The following is a 19,004-nucleotide window of genomic DNA, read 5'->3' as shown; positions in this document are numbered from 1 at the left end:
ATTTGCTGAATAATAGCTTAAACATTGTGTGTTTCAACCTGGGTAATCATTAACTGAAATCAAACAAGCTTAAGTTGTGGACAGCTTTACAAGTATTGTTCATTATTGGTCGCTTGTACTTCACAATGGGAAAACTTGATGGTAAAGTAGCGCTTGTCACAGCATCTAGTCAAGGAATTGGTTTTGCCATCGCTCGTAAACTTGCTCAAGATGGAGCTCATGTTGTGATTTGTAGCCGAAAAAAGAAAAATGTTGATGAAGCTGTACAGCTTTTAAAATCTGAAGGATTGTCTGTGTCTGGTTCAGTTTGTCATGTGGGAAAATCTGATGATAGGAAGTCATTAATAAATCAGTTGGAAAATGATTTTGGTGGGCTAGATATTTTGGTTTCAAATGCTGCAGTTAATCCTTATTTCGGCAGCATTTTAGCAACACCGGAATCTGCATACGATAAAATATTTGATGTTAATGTAAAGGCTACTTTTCAGCTCGTACAGGATGCTGTCCCACTTATGCAAAAGCGTGGTGGCGGTTCTGTCGTAATTGTATCATCAATGGCGGCATATGTTCCCAATGAAATGCTCGGTATATACTCTGTCAGTAAAACAGCACTTGTAGCCCTTACTAAAGCCCTCATGCCTGAACTTAGCTCAATGAATATTAGAGTAAACTGCATTGCACCCGGCATCATCAGAACAAAGTTCAGCAAATCCTTGCTTCAACATGAAGAAGCAGTGAGGCAGCAGGTTCCTCTGGGAAGAATTGGGAATCCTGAAGACTGTGCCGGGATGGTGGCTTTCTTAAGCTCAGATGAAGCATCTTATATAACTGGTGAAACAGTTGTGATCAATGGAGGCATGACTTCCAGACTCTAATACTTTATTTTTTAAACAAAGCACTTTACATAATTACTACGTTCCTATGCATATATCGACAATAATAAACAATTATAATTGTATTTGTATAAAGTACGCTTAGATTTTTTTGCTTTTTAGCATTGTATAATTGTTAAGTTTACAATTATGAGCATATTTATTTAAATGTAGAATTAAGTTTAATAAGTAATATTGTTTGGTTATTTCACAATGGGAAAACTTGATAGTAAAGTAGCACTTGTCACAGCATCTAGTCAAGGAATTGGTTTTGCCATCGCTCGTGAACTTGCTCAAGATGGAGCTCATGTTGTGATTTGTAGCCGAAAAAAGAAAAATGTTGATGAAGCTGTACAGGTTTTAAAATCTGAAGGATTGTCTGTATCTGGCTTTGTTTGTCATGTCGGAAAATCTGATGACAGGAAAGAGCTACTCAGAAAAATTGAATCTGATTTAGGTCGCCTAGATATACTGGTTCTTAACGCAGCAGTAAACCCTTATTTTGGTAACATTCTTGGGATTCCAGAAAATGCCTTTGATAAAATATTTAAGGTAAATGTAAAATCGACATTTATGTTTATCAAAGAGTCAGTTTCCCTTATGCAGAAACATAATGGGGGAAGTGTGGTGATTGTGTCTTCATTTACTGCCTACATTCCCCAGCATATACTCGGAATCTATGCAGTCAGTAAAACAGCACTTGTAGCCCTTGCTAAAGCCCTCATGCCTGAACTTAGCTCAATGAATATTAGAGTAAACTGCATTGCACCCGGCATCATCAGAACAAAGTTCAGCAAATCCTTGCTTCAACATGAAGAAGCAGTGAGGCAGCAGGTTCCTCTGGGAAGAATTGGGAATCCTGAAGACTGTGCTGGGATGGTGGCTTTCTTAAGCTCAGATGAAGCATCTTATATAACTGGTGAAACCATTGTGATCAATGGAGGTATGACTTCCAGACTCTAAAGTTTAGAGAAATTGATTCATGTGCAACTATATTTAGGTATTGTTTAATTGTTACTGAGATAAGAGATTTTATATAAATGCATTTTTTGATTTTATGCACTAACCCTCTATTGTCTTGCAAATCTATCTTTACGAAATAAATCACAAAAGCAAACGGACCAGTGCAAACCACATTTTAAACAAGGGTTCAGTTATATTGAAAATCAATATGGTGAACAGTAAATACGATCACAAATCAAAGCAAAGTCCCTGTTTATATGGGATAAGTCAAAATTACAATATTGCATAGTGAGAAAAAATACAAAACTTAAAAACAAATATTTAACAAAACAAATCATGCGAGTTGTCTTTTTGTGAGTTCGATTCAGAAGGTTTGTGAATGTACTTCATTCTCAAAGTTGATTTGGATAATTCTGGTGTTGCACCAAATAAGTCTGGTGAAACACATTCATTTATTTGAATGTTTGACAAAGGTGGTCTAGACATTGACTGACAACAGTGAGAAGACCTTTTGTCAAGTTTTGGTGTGCTTGATTGGTATGGCGGCATAGGGGATTTTATGGTCCATTGTTTTACTTGTGGATTTCCTGATTCCCCATTGAAACGGTTTGGCGTCAACTGTGGATGTTGTAGTGTTCTTGATGAATTGTTATCTGTTGATGAAATATTTAAAATTTCACTGTCTAATTCCTCCAGCAAAGAGTCTTCAGTTGCGTCGCCATCCTTTTTAATGCGGTTTTCTGGTATTTTTTCCATGTTTCTGACATTAAAGTCTTGCGTGAGATTAAGACATCGTCTTAGCTTAGGCAGTGAACTATTCAAAGTTGATTCATTCAGTTTCCTTTTGCTTGACAATGGCTCTGGTAATAAGGTTGGGGACAGCACAGGTAGAGTTATATCATCAAGAACTGGGATATGTACTGATGAATAATTCCCTACTTCAGATGAATAGGAATCTTTTACTTCACCTTGAGAGCCAACAGTCAGGTTGTTTAGTAAAAACCAACTGTCTTGTTTTGACCCAGTAGGGTTACCAACAGCTTGAGTGCTTGTAGCAGGAGCCAAGCTTTTGGTTTCCCTTTCAAAGAATACAGAATCACTTTTGTTAAACAGGCATCTTATAATAGTGTCTTCCAAAAATGCCATACTGTCTGACAGTGACCTCTGCCTTGTATTAGGCTTATTAAAACTCAACGATTTTGATAAAGAAGAGACTTCTAAATTTTCAAGTGAAGAATGAGCATCCATGCTTTCAATGACTGATTCCTCATTTTGAGCTGAATGTGGAGTATTTAGCGATTTAAATTTGTTATAAACTGTTTGTAGTTCAGAAGATCCAACTAGATGTTGTAATTTTTCCACAACTAAAGTGCAACTTGAGTGTCGTGTATTACTCCAATTCTGTTTAAACAAGTTTTGTTTAATAGCCTAGTCACATGTAACAATACAATTTAATAAATGTATAAAACTTAAATTCTCTTACTTTTATTTGAAAAATGAATGAGTAGCCAACAAAGCACGAGGCAACACAGTTATGAAATTTTTGCAGCATTTCTTCTGTAGATTCAATCAGGGACAGCTCTCTGTGTACAAGACATATTAAGTCAATTTTAAATAACGAATATAAATATTGTGTAAACAAACCTCTTAAAACCAGCTGCATCGATTCCAAAAAGTATTTTTAAACAATTTCCAAAGCAAGAAAGTGGTAAGATTCCATATTTAGTGTCAACTTCTATCATTAAACGATACCGAAAATAGAACCCCGTGTATTTGCATTTTTGGCATATCCTGTAATGTAAATATGGTCAGATTCAGAATATATATATATGTAATTAATGTAAACGAAGTACAACTTACCTTATACCCTCTACATTCTTGGTGTTGCATTTCAAACATGCGTTATACCAAAACACGTTATCCAAAACTGATAGAATTGTACCGTATACTGATTTAAGGGGCATTGTTTTTCGTTGTTTTAAATTTATGCTGCAATAAAATTAAGACAAAGTTTATCAGTTTATTTTTAAAATTTCACAGCTGCGAGTACGAAAACATTTTTTTAACACCTGAAACAATGATATTTAAGCAATTCATTCCTCCCCCCCCAAAAAACGAGTTCAACACGAAATATATAGATATACAATTGTTATCCATGTTCTTCAACATACACATTACACAAAGTCTGACACAGAACATAGATATATATGAATAGCAAGGAAATAGGGGTCCTACTAAAACACGCCCGGCGGGGCCCGGTGGGGCCCGGTGGAAAAAAATATACTAAAACACGCCCGGTGCGGGGCCCGGTGGGGCCCGGTGGGACCCGGTGAGGACCCGGTGTTACGAGTCATACTAAAACACGCCCGGTGGGGGGCCCGGTGAGTATTTCTTGAAAGGGGAGCTTTCCCTATGCAAGAGCCACCAAAATGCGTGTGTGAAACAGAACTTGTGAAAAAATTGGAAGATATTGTCTGTCTTCAAAGCATAAAGATGGCAATTTTCGGTGATAGAAATTACATTCTTGCTCCGCACGTCATCGCTGAAACAAAATGTGCATAGGAAATAAAACATGATGATGAAAATGGACACGTAATTCGCAAGTCCTTTAATTATCGCTCTGCTAAAACGAAAACAAACGTGGGATCGCGCTACTGAGGGCTTGTCCGAATACGTAAAAGCCTAACACGCTAACTAAAAGACACATCATGTCTAATATTTACATTTTTCGTTTTAAAAGTTACATTGTTCGTCTTTTAAAGTTTTTAATAATAAAACTTCGATCAAGTATAAGTGTATGTATAGTACTGTGGTCTAAGGTAGGACACTTATAGCACATATAGTAGAGTGGGGTAAGATGGGACACATTTTCATTCTGTTTCTAGTCCCATTTGGTAGTAAGCAAAGAACATTCAAAGAATTATGAAACTATATTCTTACGACTCCCATAATACGTTGTTAATTGTTTAAAACACGAACAGAAAATTTGGATCTTATGTGCTAAAGGTGCCCCGTCTCCCCCCGTCCTACTATAATATTTAAATATCCTGATCGTGTTTTAAACAATTAACAACAGTCTATGGAAGTCGTGAGGACATAGTTTTATAATTCTTTGAATGTTCTTTGCTTACTACCAAATGGGACGAGAAATAGAATAAAAAGGTGTCCTATCTTACCCCACCCCCTATTGACAAAATTCAACGAATAAACTTTTGCTAAAAATACAGTTCATTATGTAAGTGTACAACGAAACAAACTTCGTACATCCATAATCAAAGTTAATTTTCAAAAAACTCAACTCGGGGGTCTCATTAGGCTAAAAATCTGAATACACGCATCACATTTTGGTGGATCTTGAATAGGGAAAGCTCCCTTTTCAAGAAATACTCTCCGGGCCCCCCACCGGGCGTGTTTTAGTATGACTCGTAACACCGGGTCCTCACCGGGTCCCACCGGGCCCCACCGGGCCCCGCACCGGGCGTGTTTTAGTATATTTTTTTCCACCGGGCCCCACCGGGCCCCGCCGGGCGTGTTTTAGTAGGACCGGGAAATAGTCGCCTGCTAGGATAATGGGTGTTTTTTTAGAAGGGACTTTCCCAATCTGATGACGTACTCGCGTGACTATTCTGGGGACTTCTGTTTTTTTTTCTTTGGTGAGAGAGTAGAATGTTTCAGAATTCAAACAAACAAGCATCACAAACTTCTACTAGATTCCGACATGTCAATTGAACTTTCGTTGTCAGAGCGACTTTCGTTATTCGCAGTTTCGTGGGGAGTTGGCTGTGTGGAACGTTGTGGATAAAACATTGTTACATTGGCATTTGTCCTGGTTCGGAGTTTGTGAATGGAATACCACGTCGAAAAACAGCTCCAAAACCACCATAAAATCATTAAAATGACCAACCCAGTCAAACTCCATATGAAAAGTTTGGCCCATATTCCAGAATAACTGCAACGGAAGAATTTATATATAGTAAGATGGGGGAAGATGGGACACATTTTCATTCTATTTTCTCGTACATTTTGGTAGCAAACAAAAAACATTCAAGGAATTATAAAACCGTATCCTCGCGACTTTCATAGACCATTGTTAATTGTTTAAAATACGATCAGGATATTTATATATATTTCGTGCTAAAGGTGTCCCATCTTCCCCCACCCTACTATATACTAATTATTATTGGTTTGGTATGTTTTAAACAGGTATTATTGAATACTGCTGTGTGCTGTTCATCCCCATATATTAAAACATCAGTTGGCTTTAGGTAAATCTAGGTTTAACAGAGAGCAAACAATCAATGCTGGTCTTCATCAAGGAATAATCAATGACTGACTAGAGGGACATTATAATCTGTAATGGACACATTGAAGCGAAATTTCAATTGATCTTCTCAAAGTAAACTGGACAACCACTTAGGAGCCTTATACTTGTTTAATTTACTTCAAGCGGATATTATAAGAATTCAATTTCGGCATTAATTGAAATAGTTATTTTTTCATAAGCGGGTGTTTCATTATAATACTGTATTATGGGGTAAGATATAGGATACGTACAATCAAAAGTCTCGTATTCCGGACCGTGCTTTGAGCAATTAACAATACTGTTTTAGAGTCGCGGGACTACAAACATATTCAACTCTCTCTTCTTTCTTTAATACCAAACAGGAGAAAAAAGATTGAAAACCTGTCCCATATTACCCCACCCATGACCTACTCAATATAGTAGGCCTTGTCCCACCCTACTATAAATATAAACGCTCATGCTGAAGTCTTAACCATTTTCATACACACACAACGAAGCAGTTTATTGATGTTTAATTGTTACGCACTTTAAACTTACTATACCGTCTCGGCAACCACATGCGTCAATGAATTTGCATTTCGTGGGGTCCTTCTCGGTGACATTTTTGCATTAGTCTATACAGGCCTATCGCTCTGCTGTTTGATGGAGAACGAAACACAAAAACGTCGGTATGTTCTTCGTTGTAAATATCAAGGCTCTTATATATACCCTCCGAGGCGAAGCAGTAGTTTATCTGTAGCTGTACATTTATTTCATATACATAGCCGTCTAAAAAAAGCATCACCATCCCTGAAAATTTTTTAGAATTATTGCAAAACCAAACCCATTAAGTTTTGTATGCGTTTAACTGTTTTTTTTTTATGTTTTACAAAGCTAACTTATGGAACGTTACTTCGATAGTAAACTTCCGCCATTTATATAGTATAAAGAGTGGGGAAAGATGAGACACATTTTTATCCATTTTCTCGTCCAATTGGTAGTACACAAAGAACGTTTAAAGAATTATAAAACAGTATTCTCACGACTCCAATAGACCGTTGTTAATTGTTTACAATGTCAGGATGTTTTATATGTGTTAAAGGTGTTCTGTTTTCCCCCATTCTTATATATATCAAATGTATCTTTTTGCTGACTTCGGACCAAAATTGTTACATACTTGATCACTTTTAACCAAGAACTTAGCTCCAAACCTTCCGAGATGTTTCCTACATTACACTTTGCACGTACACATATGCATACCTCCTGCCCATACAGTTGTTTATCAGAGCTTATATTGCTTCGACTGAGCGGCCAACCTAGTATGAAATCACAATCAAAAAGCCATACATTCGAATCGATATATTGTATGGACCTTTAACCTTAAATTCACGCGGACGTTTATGTTTACTCGGACGTCTAATTCACAATAATTAGGTTTAATTACTCTCAGGCTTTGTTTTTTTCATTGCAATAATTGGACATTGTTTGAAAATGTAGCATTGCTCCTTTATAACGTACTTTTCAAAATAATAAGACTCATACGTGTGGCTTAGGGTTGTTCAGAATAGTATCTGACTATGAGTCGGTAATGTATATATAATATACATACATGCATAGTCAACATTTATAAAGTATAGCCTAGTAGTAAGAAATGATGCAAATTTTAATACAAAATACTAAATAGATTCTTAGTGGTCATTTACAAGCAAGTAACGACGACCAACTGTGTTATTCGAAGTGGCGTGGGTCAGCACAATACGAATTATGTGCTGTGCACAACACAACAACTATGATATGATGTTAACCCTATAATGTCCCTGATGGTTGCAAAATATTAAAATTGCACTTGATCGCAATATCTTTTAAAACGCTATATCTGCGAGAAGAATATCAGTACTTTATATGCATTATCAAATAGGCTTCGTGAGGCAGAAGGTCCATGTTTTATCTCCGTCTTCATTGCTCATGAGTTTCCATCCACATTTTGACAGCTCGTCCATAAGCACAACGTTCAGAACATCGTATAACATTCCTTGTTCTTCGTAAGCAATATACCCGCAGCCAAAGTCTTTAGAAACGGGTGGACTTTTTAATAAAAACATTGAGCATTTTGAGGAACCCGACGCTTGTTTTGATATTTTTACATTATCATGAAACGACTCGACTGCGTTAAACACGTTGCATGTCACGATTTCTTCATAACCTTTAGTAATGCAAGCGGTAAATTTGTTGTCTTTACTTCGAATATGTAGGTGCGGCATGCTGATGCTGTCCAGTCGCCCAACACATAACACAGTCTTTCTATACAACAGTCAACATCGTCTAAATTAAATGACAAACATATCCAATTAGGCAAATTTAGCTTACCCTATATTAGCTATTTTAGATACATCCAACTTTGACTGAATTTATGAAGTACAAGTCCAAACCTCGCTTACAAGTCAACTATACTATGTAGTATACTCAAGAACACTACTCAGAAAGAATTGTTGTTGTTGCATGGCTGAGTTGGCCTGTTTCGCTTGGTTACCGTCACGACCAGTGCATTTGAAACACGCAACAAAGTGGGTAATACACCTGTTGCTGCCTTGCGTTTATTTCCTATTTTAGCTTCAAATGTAATACATTTTTCATTTTCGAATAAGCGTTCTGTATGTACCGCTGCAAACGAGCCTGTGTGGCTTTTCTCGTAACTAACATATACCGTTGCGGTCGAGCAGCAAACATTTGCATTGCAGTGGCCTCTTATAGAACGTGGTAGTTTCATTGCCCTGTCTGCGACAGATAAAAACGAAACAGCCAACTATGGTTAAACATTAATGAAATACGATGTTTAGTTCAAATGGCGTCCACTAAACTGTCGCAGCCTAAGTTACGCGAAGCTGCATAAACAACAGTGAGTAATATGACGTCACACGCATCGAATATTTAAAAACTTTCGAGACCTATTACGTCACAGCTATGTAGTAATTTAAAGGAAACGATATCACTTAAATAGGCTTGCTGTATTCGTAACGCCCGTCTCAGCTTTCTATATTAAACTAGCATTTAAACGTTGCTGCAAAAGGAAGGTTGTAAAACGAATGAAACATGGCCTGAGGCTAAATTCTGTTTAGGATAACTGGTCACTTGTTGATACAGTTTCTTTCCCACGTTAATGGAGACAACATTAGTCACAATTTGAGTGAAATCATGATACAATTAACGTTGTGGTTAAAATCATGCATTCATTAAAAGCGAGCAGCGAGCATTAAAACATACAGCGGAAGCAATTGATCATGGATTGAATATAAAATTAGAGTATTTCCAAGAATACCACACAATGAATTGTTTCTCAGTTTGAATTTTGGCACTGTCAAAAATAGCAATGTAATGATTTGTTCGCATAATACGAAAATTCCGATGTCGGTATAGACCGGTATATATTATAAGAGCGGGGAAGAAATGACTCATACATTTCCAAATATTTCCAAACTGAAAATATGGTGGAGTGGGGGAAGATGGGATACTTTAGCACATATTACCTAATATTTCCAAAAACAAAATACATGACGGTTTTGGGGTCAGCATACCACGAATTAGTACTATCATTCCTTTATTATTTGACAATAATTTAAAATATATATTAAAATACACACGAGGGGTTTTAGGCATTCGCACATCAGGTGTAATCTTATCAAATCGGAAACACCCTATAATAGGAAACTAAAGTTTAATTTTTTTGCTCCACTGCTATATAGATTCTAACACGTTAATTACCTACAGTATATGCTATTGTATGTAGAATTGGTATTCTTCGAACATCAATTGATATAAATATGGTATCATAAAAATGCATATGGTTCTATATAGGTGTATATGTGGCTGTATTTCGAATATATTTTTCTTACAATAAAAAAACTTGTTGTATTCGTTTAACACCGAATTTTAATACTTGACAACAATAACCACATTTGTCGCATATTTTGTTGAACCGTGAGAATATTGTCGAATAATACTGTAACATTTGTTTTTGTTTATCATCAAATGGGTACCCATAAAGGGATATTATTTAAAAAGGTCTCGCCTTTTCCCGCCCAACTACTATACTTTATAAATTGGTGTTTTTCGTCTTGATTTTTTTGACTTGATTCGATTGCAGTAAAACGTCATGATTTTACTGCAGTCATTCTTATTAAGATAATCGCATTGTCTCTGGGTCATGCAACAATCGCCACGTTAATCAAGCAAATATATTTGCAATTAATGATATGGCTGCATTTACGTTTCTAATGACTTTTCACCATACTCACATGACCTTTACACGTCAAAGTTTAATAAGATGTAGATTTTAATTTAGATTTATAATCCCCTCAGTTACAATCGCTCTCTCTCTCTCTCACTGTAACACATTTAAATGTGCACATTTTTAACGAGCACATTTTTTCGCACATTGTGCAGGACGCACATTTTCAAGCACAATGTGCAGGTCGCACATTTAAATGTGCACATTTTTAACGAGCACATTTTTTCGCACATTGTGCAAAAAATGTTGACAACTCCTGTTGCACTGTAAGGAATTCGTTCGTGTTTTAGTTTGTAACCGTAAGTGGGAGCTACGGAGTAACTTTTCGGGAATTTCTTCCCACGTTTAAAAATTGTCTTTACACTTTGTAGGTGAGTAATACACCTCGATTCGAAAATATATTTAGGCTAAAACTCAGCCTAATAAAACGCTTAAAAGTTTACATAAATAAATTTAAAATGTCAAATTGCCTTTAATGCGCATAGCACCGGCTTTACCAAGATAGCTATTAACATACGAAGTATACCTTATTAGAACTGCAACGACATCATCCGTGTACGAATTCACTTGCTGGGCAGAGTGCATCGGGCAATTTCCGGTCTTTCGTGCATCAAAAGCAGGCTCAAACTTTTCCAACGGAGAAGGAAGCAGCGTCACCTGTCCAGCTATTGTGACGTAACAAACGCGACACCTCTCGCTTTTTCCCGAACCACCGATACAGACAAAACGAGGCCACAAGAGATAGCATTGCAAACGATCTGTTATTTATTGCGATGACCGACCGGTCTATTGTTCCAAGGTGCGAAATCTTTTCCGTTGTTTTTGTTCACATCGGCGGGAAATCTTTGCTTCGCATAAAGAGAGACACAAGGTGTGAAAAGTTACATTAGTTAGTTGATTCGGGTATAAGGTTGTAGGATTTCTCGCTCAGTGCATGTTTTAGGTACAGTTCGGTAGTTTCCGCAGTTAGGCAAGGTCTCTTTATAAACTTTTCTGTGCTCGCCGCATATTTTCTAAAAAGTTAGTTAAGTTTTAACATAAAAGTTGCGAGTAACGTGTGCATGGGTGCTTATAACACACTAAAGCGAGGGTATAGGCATGTTTATGTATATAATATTTATTTACATATCGGTAGATATTGTTGACTAAGAATTATTTGTATATAGGCTGTATAGATTACTAACAATATTATGTTTTAAACTTAATTTATCTTATTTGTTTTTTTGCAACATACCGGTATAGCTAACGGTCAGTGCTCGTACGGCCCGTCCATTCGTCCAAAAAGGTCATCGGATATTTGTAGTGTTAATCTTAGATAGCTTTGGATCAAAAGTACCGAGGCTAATTACACAACATTATACCTGTGTACAGATTGCGTCTTCCTGTTCAGCCAGATTAACGGATCCCTTGTATTTGCACAGGCAATGCGAGGGTCACTGGTGGGCAGGTATACTAAAGCTATACTAATTATTCCTAATTTACGCATCTCGTGCTTATAGGTGTGTGTTGTCAGGTTAAAAGTGCACATAATCAAATACTACAAACAAACTTAAACGCATCACTATGTATGCGTATTTGTATTTTACTGCCTATATGGGTGTGTTCACCTGTATTGTACAGCAAACTGCTCGGTGTTTTCGTTGCACTGATAGCGAACGCACGCGTTGTCTAAACACTATGATTAATTCGTACCGCGTGCCGACGCATTGCAATTGGCGCTTTCCAGAGCAATTAACGACGTTTTGTAACTCATTGACGGCTACCGACGTTCAATTTTCGTGTAACCGAAGACGAAATCGTTCCTCGTGTTTCATTGTGCGGATGATCGAGTTGCGAACGCCCGTTGTAGGACAATACATTTACTGAGCGCGTGCTTTAAACTGTGTTAGACAGTGGTTGGTGCAGCAAGTAGCGGACCACCCACGCGGCAATGAATGCGAGGCTAAGCTTGTAGGATATCGTGATCATCTCTGGCAAAAGTTTTAATGCTTTATTGTGTTTGGAAATTGCTGCGCTTACACTAACTTAATATTAGTTCTTGTATACTTCTATTCAGAGCCCTATGTTTCCAGATAGGAGCGCCGAAGTATAAATTATTCAGAGCCGACAAACAGTCTTTCCTCAGCGCTGTTTCCAGCCATTAGCAAACGCTATTCATAATTAATAAACCCTGTTGTCGGTAGCGGCGCTATGGAGCCTACACCTCGTATGTCACGAAAGAGAAAAAAGTAGCTGCGGCTTCGAAGTGAAACGACACTTCACGTTGCTCGTGGACGCGAGCTGGTGCGGAGAATCTCTGCTGAGTTATTTTGTTGCCGATACCAGTTAGCCTTATCAGCAAAATCGAATGTTTATTTCACAGTTGATAAACCGAGTCAGCAGTGCAGTAGTTTTATGGCCTATGTGTGACTTTCGAGGTGACGAAAGTACTCATAGTGTGAGCGTAAACAAGGAGTAAACATAATATAGACTGATCACGCAAAGGATCGCTAATAAGAATAAAGTATGGCCAAGCTGAATAGACAGTAGTGAATGTACCATTGGTGTTAAGGCAAACCGCCGAGAAGGATTTGCTGTTTGTTTTCGGACTTAGCCAGGATATTGTCAAAGGCAACCAGCTGGTATAACGTCACTAGGGCTGAGATGTAAGTGTCAGAATTGCGTTTGATCTGCGCCGGAGTTCAAAATATTTATATCGATTCAAAAGTTTTGTAACACGGGAAATCTAAACATTAAGAGTTGTCTGTAAACACGAGACTCCGTTCAAACGGTGAAGGCTTTCGACTCCCGACGCACTGCCCCGCGTGAAATTTTTAATCATCACGTCAGTGATTGGTGGTGTAACGCGTGTTATCTGCATCTGTTCGAAACCTTGTGCGGAACATCGAGTTTGCCGATTTGGGATTCGGTACGTGTGTGATGCAACTTCAAAACATTCCTGTTTTTGGTGTTTAGATTAGTCTCTGCAAACTAAACAACTCGATTCCGTGCGAAATATAAGCTAGAAAGTGCTCTGTCATTTTGGCCTGTTGGAATCTTTACTTTGCTACGTTGTCGTCAATAAACAATCCATTCAGGCAATTCTCGATCGCGCTTTTAGTGAAAACGTCACGGGCAGGCCCATCTTTGTTAGTTGGAGTGTCTTATCTTATTCCGGCTTCAGGGCACGATAAGGCAACAATGGGTCAAGTTACCATCGAAAACTGCGGCAAAAACGCCAGACGATTTTCCAGTTAGTTTATTTATTGTAACTGCTTTTGTTGTTAAATAATGTTGTGTATATCCCATGTTTTGAAATTATTAGTTACATTCAGTGGTCGGCAACCTGACTTTAATGAGTTAACCCTGAGATCAAATGTGTCGATAATAAGACTCATCGTTGCGTGAATATAACTAGGGTCATACATGCCGTTTTTTGGAAAAATTCGACTTCGGCCTCATTTTTATGACTTGACCGAAATTTAAGCTCCGAGTGCCGGCGGATATTTAAATATTTTCCGAAGTTTTATTAGCAACAAAATATTTTGTAATTTGTGTCTTCGGCAAGTTTGGAGAATTTAGCGTAAAATGTGTATTGTAGCTTTGAAAAAATATATTGTGAAACAGGAAAGACGGTTCGTAATTCCGGTACCAGATGTCAAAAACGGGTGAAGGGTCGATTGAGATGCGCGTGGTTGTAACTGGAAATCGGATTATGGTTCGGGTTTGATATTTGAGGGTTTCTCGTCGGTATGGTTTATCTGCGGCCGGATTGCGTTTCATTTTGCGCCAAGGAAACTGCAACAAAAAGCGTGCGCCTGACCTAGGTCCTCTGGGAGAGAAATAGGAGAAGCAAAAGAGAAAGGGCGAGAATTAGCAAATGAGAAGAAGCGCGAGACTCTTGGTGAGCAGGAAAACGGGTAATCCCTTTTCGAATTCACTTGCCGACCGGCTGAGTGAAGAGATGGTATATAACGAGTGTTGTGCACCACAGATCAGAGCTTCGCATCGCAAGGGTTTATCTCGGTTGATTTGCGTCATCGTTTGAAATTATTTTGACGTGTTAGTTATGTGTGTCGCAAAATATTCTTTTGTCTTAGAATATCGGGTGCTAGGTCGTTTGCAGGACGTAATGTTTCCTATTCCATTCAGGCAGCTGTTTTTTGCTCGTAAAGTTTGTATTTTTTTGTCGCGGAATGCAGACGGTTAGTCATTTACAACCACCTATAAGTAAGTGTGTTTGGTAGACGAGTAGTTAGCGCTTAAACGAAGTTAGCATGTGACAGTAGGCAGCACACTTTGGGTAAAATGTTAAAACATTACTCTTTGTGTCAAGTTGAAACGCACCGTGTTTTGTGTTGTTTGTTTTTATTCTAACGGCAATAATAACTTGTCTTCTGACTAGGTTCACCGGTCAGAGCAATTTAGGCAATTTTCTGATTCTTTCTCTTGTCGCGGTCGAGCTCCGTTTTTGAATACCAGAACGAGAAACAGTGGATTTATTTCTCCTGGGACTACATTCCGAAACTAAAGGACGCAGACGAAAGCAATCCGGGGCAGAAAATGCAATTACTATAACAACATATTCATGAACTCGTGTTTCCAACCAGGATTCAAGTTCTTTCTCGTGGATTTAAAACTTGATGGAACGAGAATTAACTCGTCTACAAAAGAAATTCTAAACTCAATAGAAAATTCTATCTCAAACTGCTTAAAAAGTGATAACTCTTTAAAAATGAATATTAAGAAGATTGTTTTCGTCTTCTGCATCCAGATATTTATTGCCGGTAAAACAGGTAAGAAACTTAATTCTCATTAAGCCTAATAGTATTTCCCTTGTACAATATGTATAGTAAATGATATATCGGGAGTAATGCAGGGTTTAGACGAAAGGGAAACATATGGTGCATGTACTCATTGCCGTGTGCGTTTTCGACTTCATACCGTACTTCGTATTATTGACCCCGCTCGAATCTTCGATCGAATGCTGAGAGTTTTAATGCGGTGGCTACTTTCCAACAACCATTACTGTCAATATGGGTCACGAATTACCCAGTCGACGGATTACCAAAGCAAACTGTCTGAAAACGATCGCTACCGGTTTGTGAGGTTACCATGGGCCTTGCCCAGTTATACAAAGGCAGATCAGCATTTTTCCTCTACGTGATGTGATAAAGTTTTAATGGCTCCGCTTTTTAAGAAAAAATTGTTGTTCCGAATGTTTGAACGTATAAATAGTAGGGCAGCCGAAGGTACGTTTTCCGAGACTTCCGTTTCTTTTCCGCGTTCTGTGTTACGAAAGTCGCCAAAACGGTGGTTTTAGTGACGCATTTAACTTGACGTAGTCCCAAATCGATTTCGTCCAAGAAAGATTTCTATCATGGTCTACCGGTGTAAAATAATAAAGCACAGCTGCTACCATATACGCCTCAAAGTTCGTTCTCCGTGGCCATTGCAATATGGTGAGCCTTTTCGCTGCCTGGGATCACCGATTGACATCTTTAAATATTGCTTATAATAACACCTGATCGTATCAGTTCATGCTCATTAGCTACGACCACCACGGAAGTTAACGGTCCGAGTTTTCATTGTCTACTCGCAGTGTTTACAGCTCGGTAATAAACTTTTGCTTTCGGGGACGGCAGCTCGTCAGGAATCCAACCGTGCGCATTGCATTCGGTCGTTAGATGTTTACAAACAGTAAAACGGCAGCAAATTAAGGGCGGACAGTAAAAAAACTTTTTATTGGCGACCGAAAATGACACTGTTTGTCGTGCGAAACGATCTTGTCGTAAATTACCTGCACTTGTTCGAATTGTGCAGGATCGCTGCTAAACTTGTTGATCTTAAGCTTTAGCGGAATGTGAGCTTCCTAGAGCCAAGATATATTTTAATGTATGTTTGGATTGCCGTGCCCGCAGTGAACTTTCCAATCCGTTTAATTACCGTTTAGTTTTATCCCGCCCCATAAATGGCTGGTGATTAATTCGTGCTAAGAGCACACAACGTTTCGCAACGATCCCCGATCGGCGCGCTCTTGGATCTACGCCAGAAAGCGTGGCCAGTGGTTTAACAGATATTGTATTAGTCTGCTGCAGGAAACCGTATACTGTGTACGAACAGCATGCATAGATAATGGTCAGTAACGTAAGCGCTGAGCGGTGTGACCTGCCGAACACGCAGCGTGTGAAAAATGCACGCTACTTGGACGCTTGATGCACCACGTTTCGCTAGAAGCAATTAGGTTTGCAAATCGTTATTCTGCCTCGTGTTGCTGTCCTGGTTTCCCTTTGGTTCGTGGTTATCACTCACCGGCCCGAGATCCCGATCGATCTGTATCACGTGATACCTTCATCAGGTTGTCTGTCTACGCTGACAACCTTTCGTGTGCAGCCAGCGAGTGAGAACTGTAGTAACTGACTCTGGAAAGAGAAACAATTGCAGGATTAACACAAAGCGAGTCCACCAGTCTCCTTGCTATCTATAATTCATGAGCCGTCGTATTGATGGACGACCTCTAACATGGCCTTGTCTGAAACTGTACAATTTTACGATGTTATGAATAATAGTAGAAAATAAACGACGGTATCTAGCTTGCGATAACAAACTTTGACGTTCGTGACATCCACAACGAATTCTACGACCCTAGCGCAACAAATTATTATCTTGCCGTCTTCGGCACACTTTGCTGTGCTAAGGCCAGTTAATTATTCAGCCGAAACAGCCTCATTTTAATGCGCATCTGTCGTCTGCCGAGTCAGGTCGCCGGCCTGATTAAATTAGTAATGGATCCCATTAGAAGTAGCTAGCAACCAAAACTTGTAAAATCATATCAACGCATGACCATTCCTAACTGGGCGTTGCGGTACGTAGGGCCCTTTGTTGTTGATTAACCTTTAACGTTAAATCCGAACTCGGCTATTTTAAGGAATGCCACGGCTTGTGTGTTTTCCGCCTTCGGTTTTATTTGCGCTCCACCAATCGGCCGGACCACGGTCCTGAGAGTCTCTTGACATTCTCAACCGTCACAACAACACATTTTAATTTATAGACGCTGCCTGTCATTGTACAACGTACATAAACCTGCCTTAAATAAATAGTCTGATACTCTCATATACAGAAGTTATGATAGCCCAGCAGCCTTTGGTTAACCCAGCACTTACCTAGAAAACTGTAGCGCAAATCAAGGCCAGCCACTTGAAATTGTACCTGTTGTCACCGTGTACGGCAAACGTGGCTACGATGACTTAAATTAATTACGTCGTAATCTAATCAGGTTATTCCTTTGCCACCCGCAAATATCACTTCATTTTCACACTAGTAAGGAATTTGATTCGTTTACTCGCGTTGATAACCGAGACTAAGGTAAACGCGTCAAAGTTTGGTTTTCCTCTTACGGGAAGATTAATTAAAATAAAATTTGTCTGCAGTCCGCTTTAATTTCAATTAGCCACGTTGTAATGTGTGTTCGACTACCGCAGTTGGGAACCATAACAGTCTTTGACCTGTGACCCAACTTAACGCCGAATAGACATTTAGAGCTGGTTTGAAGCACACAGCCAATAGTGCTTGTTGCTGTTTCGAAACCTCTTAACCGAGGAATGATTCACCGTTCCCAAAACAGCGCAATTTACAGCCCACCAAGGCGGTTGCCATCATATCAAATACGCAGGTTTGCTGGCACCGTTTTCTGTCCAGTAATGACCTTGGCTACGTTACTGAAGTGTGTTGCAACTGCACAGAACCGGTTCCCACGTGTGACCTGCGGAAAACGACAACGTTACTTCGTCATGGGAAACTAGTAAACAACGATCTACCGGTGCGAAGTCGTCAGAAAAATTTTGATTCACGGCCTCTTCCTTAGTATCGCCTTATGGTTGTAAATATATCAATATCCGGTCTACATTCGGCTTTTGTCCATCGCATCCTGCCAGTTGCGCTGACTTGTAAATTAAATTGCGATCACCAATATGTTGCTAGCTGGAACACTCAAATATCGAGATGTCCGCGAATCTTTTGTCAAAATCTTTTTAACATTGCAGACGTTGATTTCGCGTCGAATTGACCGAGACATCATTAATTTTTAGCATCGGCCGCAACACGCGATATATTCAGGCCTCTTATATTGAATTATCGAACCAAGGAGTCGCCGCGGTAGCAAATTTCTGTTGCGTAATTAGAAATTGCGATCGATCACCAACGTGAACATACGCTTGGCGATCTCCCATTGTCCTTGAGCATGTGATGCGGTTTCCATGAAGGATTTACAATGGCAATCTTCTTACTATAGGATCCAAGGGGGTATATCACCTCAGCTTACGTTTTAAATGAAAACAATGAACATACGTACTCACCATGTCATTACCGAGTTCGCCCATAATTCGGAACGAATTGATTGTCTTGGGTTGACAGAGACTTTATTTCAACCTTATGCGCAACGCTTTGATGAAAACGGAAACTGTGCTCATAACATCTCTTTATTTAGCTTTTATTATTGTTGGGGCGTGAGATTAATCGTCCAGAGTCGGCTCGCTTTTGAAAGTTGACTTGTGTCGTTGCTTTCAGTCGGAAATTTTTGATCCATGCGATATACTGCCAGTGAAGCGTGACTATACCGGATGCG

General features: G+C 38.9%; 3 protein-coding genes and 1 pseudogene across 8 annotated transcripts in view; 3 read left to right on the top strand and 1 right to left on the bottom strand.

Annotated features, from left to right (window-relative positions):
- The first annotated feature begins 118 nt into the window (after positions 1-118).
- Positions 119-1,993, top strand: LOC149740199 (dehydrogenase/reductase SDR family member 4-like). Its single transcript, XM_089872057.1, has one exon. It carries the CDS (start codon positions 126-128, stop codon positions 873-875), a length of 750 nt encoding a protein of 249 aa, XP_089728183.1. The 5' UTR covers positions 119-125; the 3' UTR covers positions 876-1,993.
- LOC149740200 (dehydrogenase/reductase SDR family member 4 pseudogene) lies at positions 1,086-1,993 on the top strand (annotated as a pseudogene).
- A 15-nt stretch (positions 1,994-2,008) lies between these two features.
- Positions 2,009-9,165, bottom strand: LOC149740198 (uncharacterized). Of its 2 annotated transcripts, XM_089872049.1 has the most exons (6): positions 7,295-9,165; positions 6,676-6,927; positions 3,696-5,784; positions 3,480-3,626; positions 3,319-3,418; positions 2,009-3,236 (listed from the first exon to the last, which is right to left on the bottom strand). In XM_089872049.1, the coding sequence occupies exons 3-6, from the start codon at positions 3,797-3,799 to the stop codon at positions 2,157-2,159; spliced, it is 1,431 nt and encodes a 476-aa protein (XP_089728175.1). In that variant the 5' UTR covers positions 3,800-5,784; positions 6,676-6,927; positions 7,295-9,165; the 3' UTR covers positions 2,009-2,156. The 2 variants fall into 2 exon arrangements, with proteins under 2 accessions (XP_089728175.1, XP_089728176.1); XM_089872050.1 differs by lacking the exon at positions 6,676-6,927.
- Positions 9,166-13,954: 4,789 nt separating this feature from the next.
- LOC149740197 (roundabout homolog 1-like) overlaps positions 13,955-19,004 on the top strand; it is a 40,705-nt gene continuing 35,655 nt past the window's right edge. For 2 of the 5 annotated variants that reach the window (XM_089872035.1, XM_089872034.1), the window contains exon 1: positions 13,955-15,177. In XM_089872035.1, coding sequence (XP_089728161.1) covers positions 14,970-15,177 — 208 coding nt within the window. In that variant the 5' untranslated portion in view covers positions 13,955-14,969. The remainder of the gene's footprint in view (positions 15,178-19,004) is intronic. The other 3 variants (XM_089872037.1, XM_089872032.1, XM_089872033.1) reach the window with 3 other exon arrangements.

This window comes from Ciona robusta, chromosome 2 (genome assembly GCF_009617815.1).
Source record: "Ciona robusta chromosome 2, ASM961781v2".
Classification (NCBI taxonomy): Eukaryota; Metazoa; Chordata; class Ascidiacea; order Phlebobranchia; family Cionidae; genus Ciona; species Ciona robusta.
Note: the sequence above shows the minus strand (reverse complement) of the source record. Positions and strands in the feature narration are given on the sequence as shown.

What these genes read in the sequence shown, in the direction of transcription:
- LOC149740199 (XM_089872057.1), top strand. Translation starts at nt 126, where the DNA reads ATGGGAAAACTTGATGGTAAAGTAGCGCTTGTCACAGCATCTAGTCAA.
- LOC149740198 (XM_089872049.1), bottom strand. Translation starts at nt 3,799, where the DNA reads ATGCCCCTTAAATCAGTATACGGTACAATTCTATCAGTTTTGGATAAC. An exon ending in GATGCAGCTGGTTTTAAGAG is followed by an intron (nt 3,419 to 3,479) that starts GTTTGTTTACAC and finishes TCTTGTACACAG; the next exon opens with AGAGCTGTCCCTGATTGAAT. An exon ending in CATTCATTTTTCAAATAAAA is followed by an intron (nt 3,237 to 3,318) that starts GTAAGAGAATTT and finishes TTGTTTAAACAG; the next exon opens with AATTGGAGTAATACACGACA.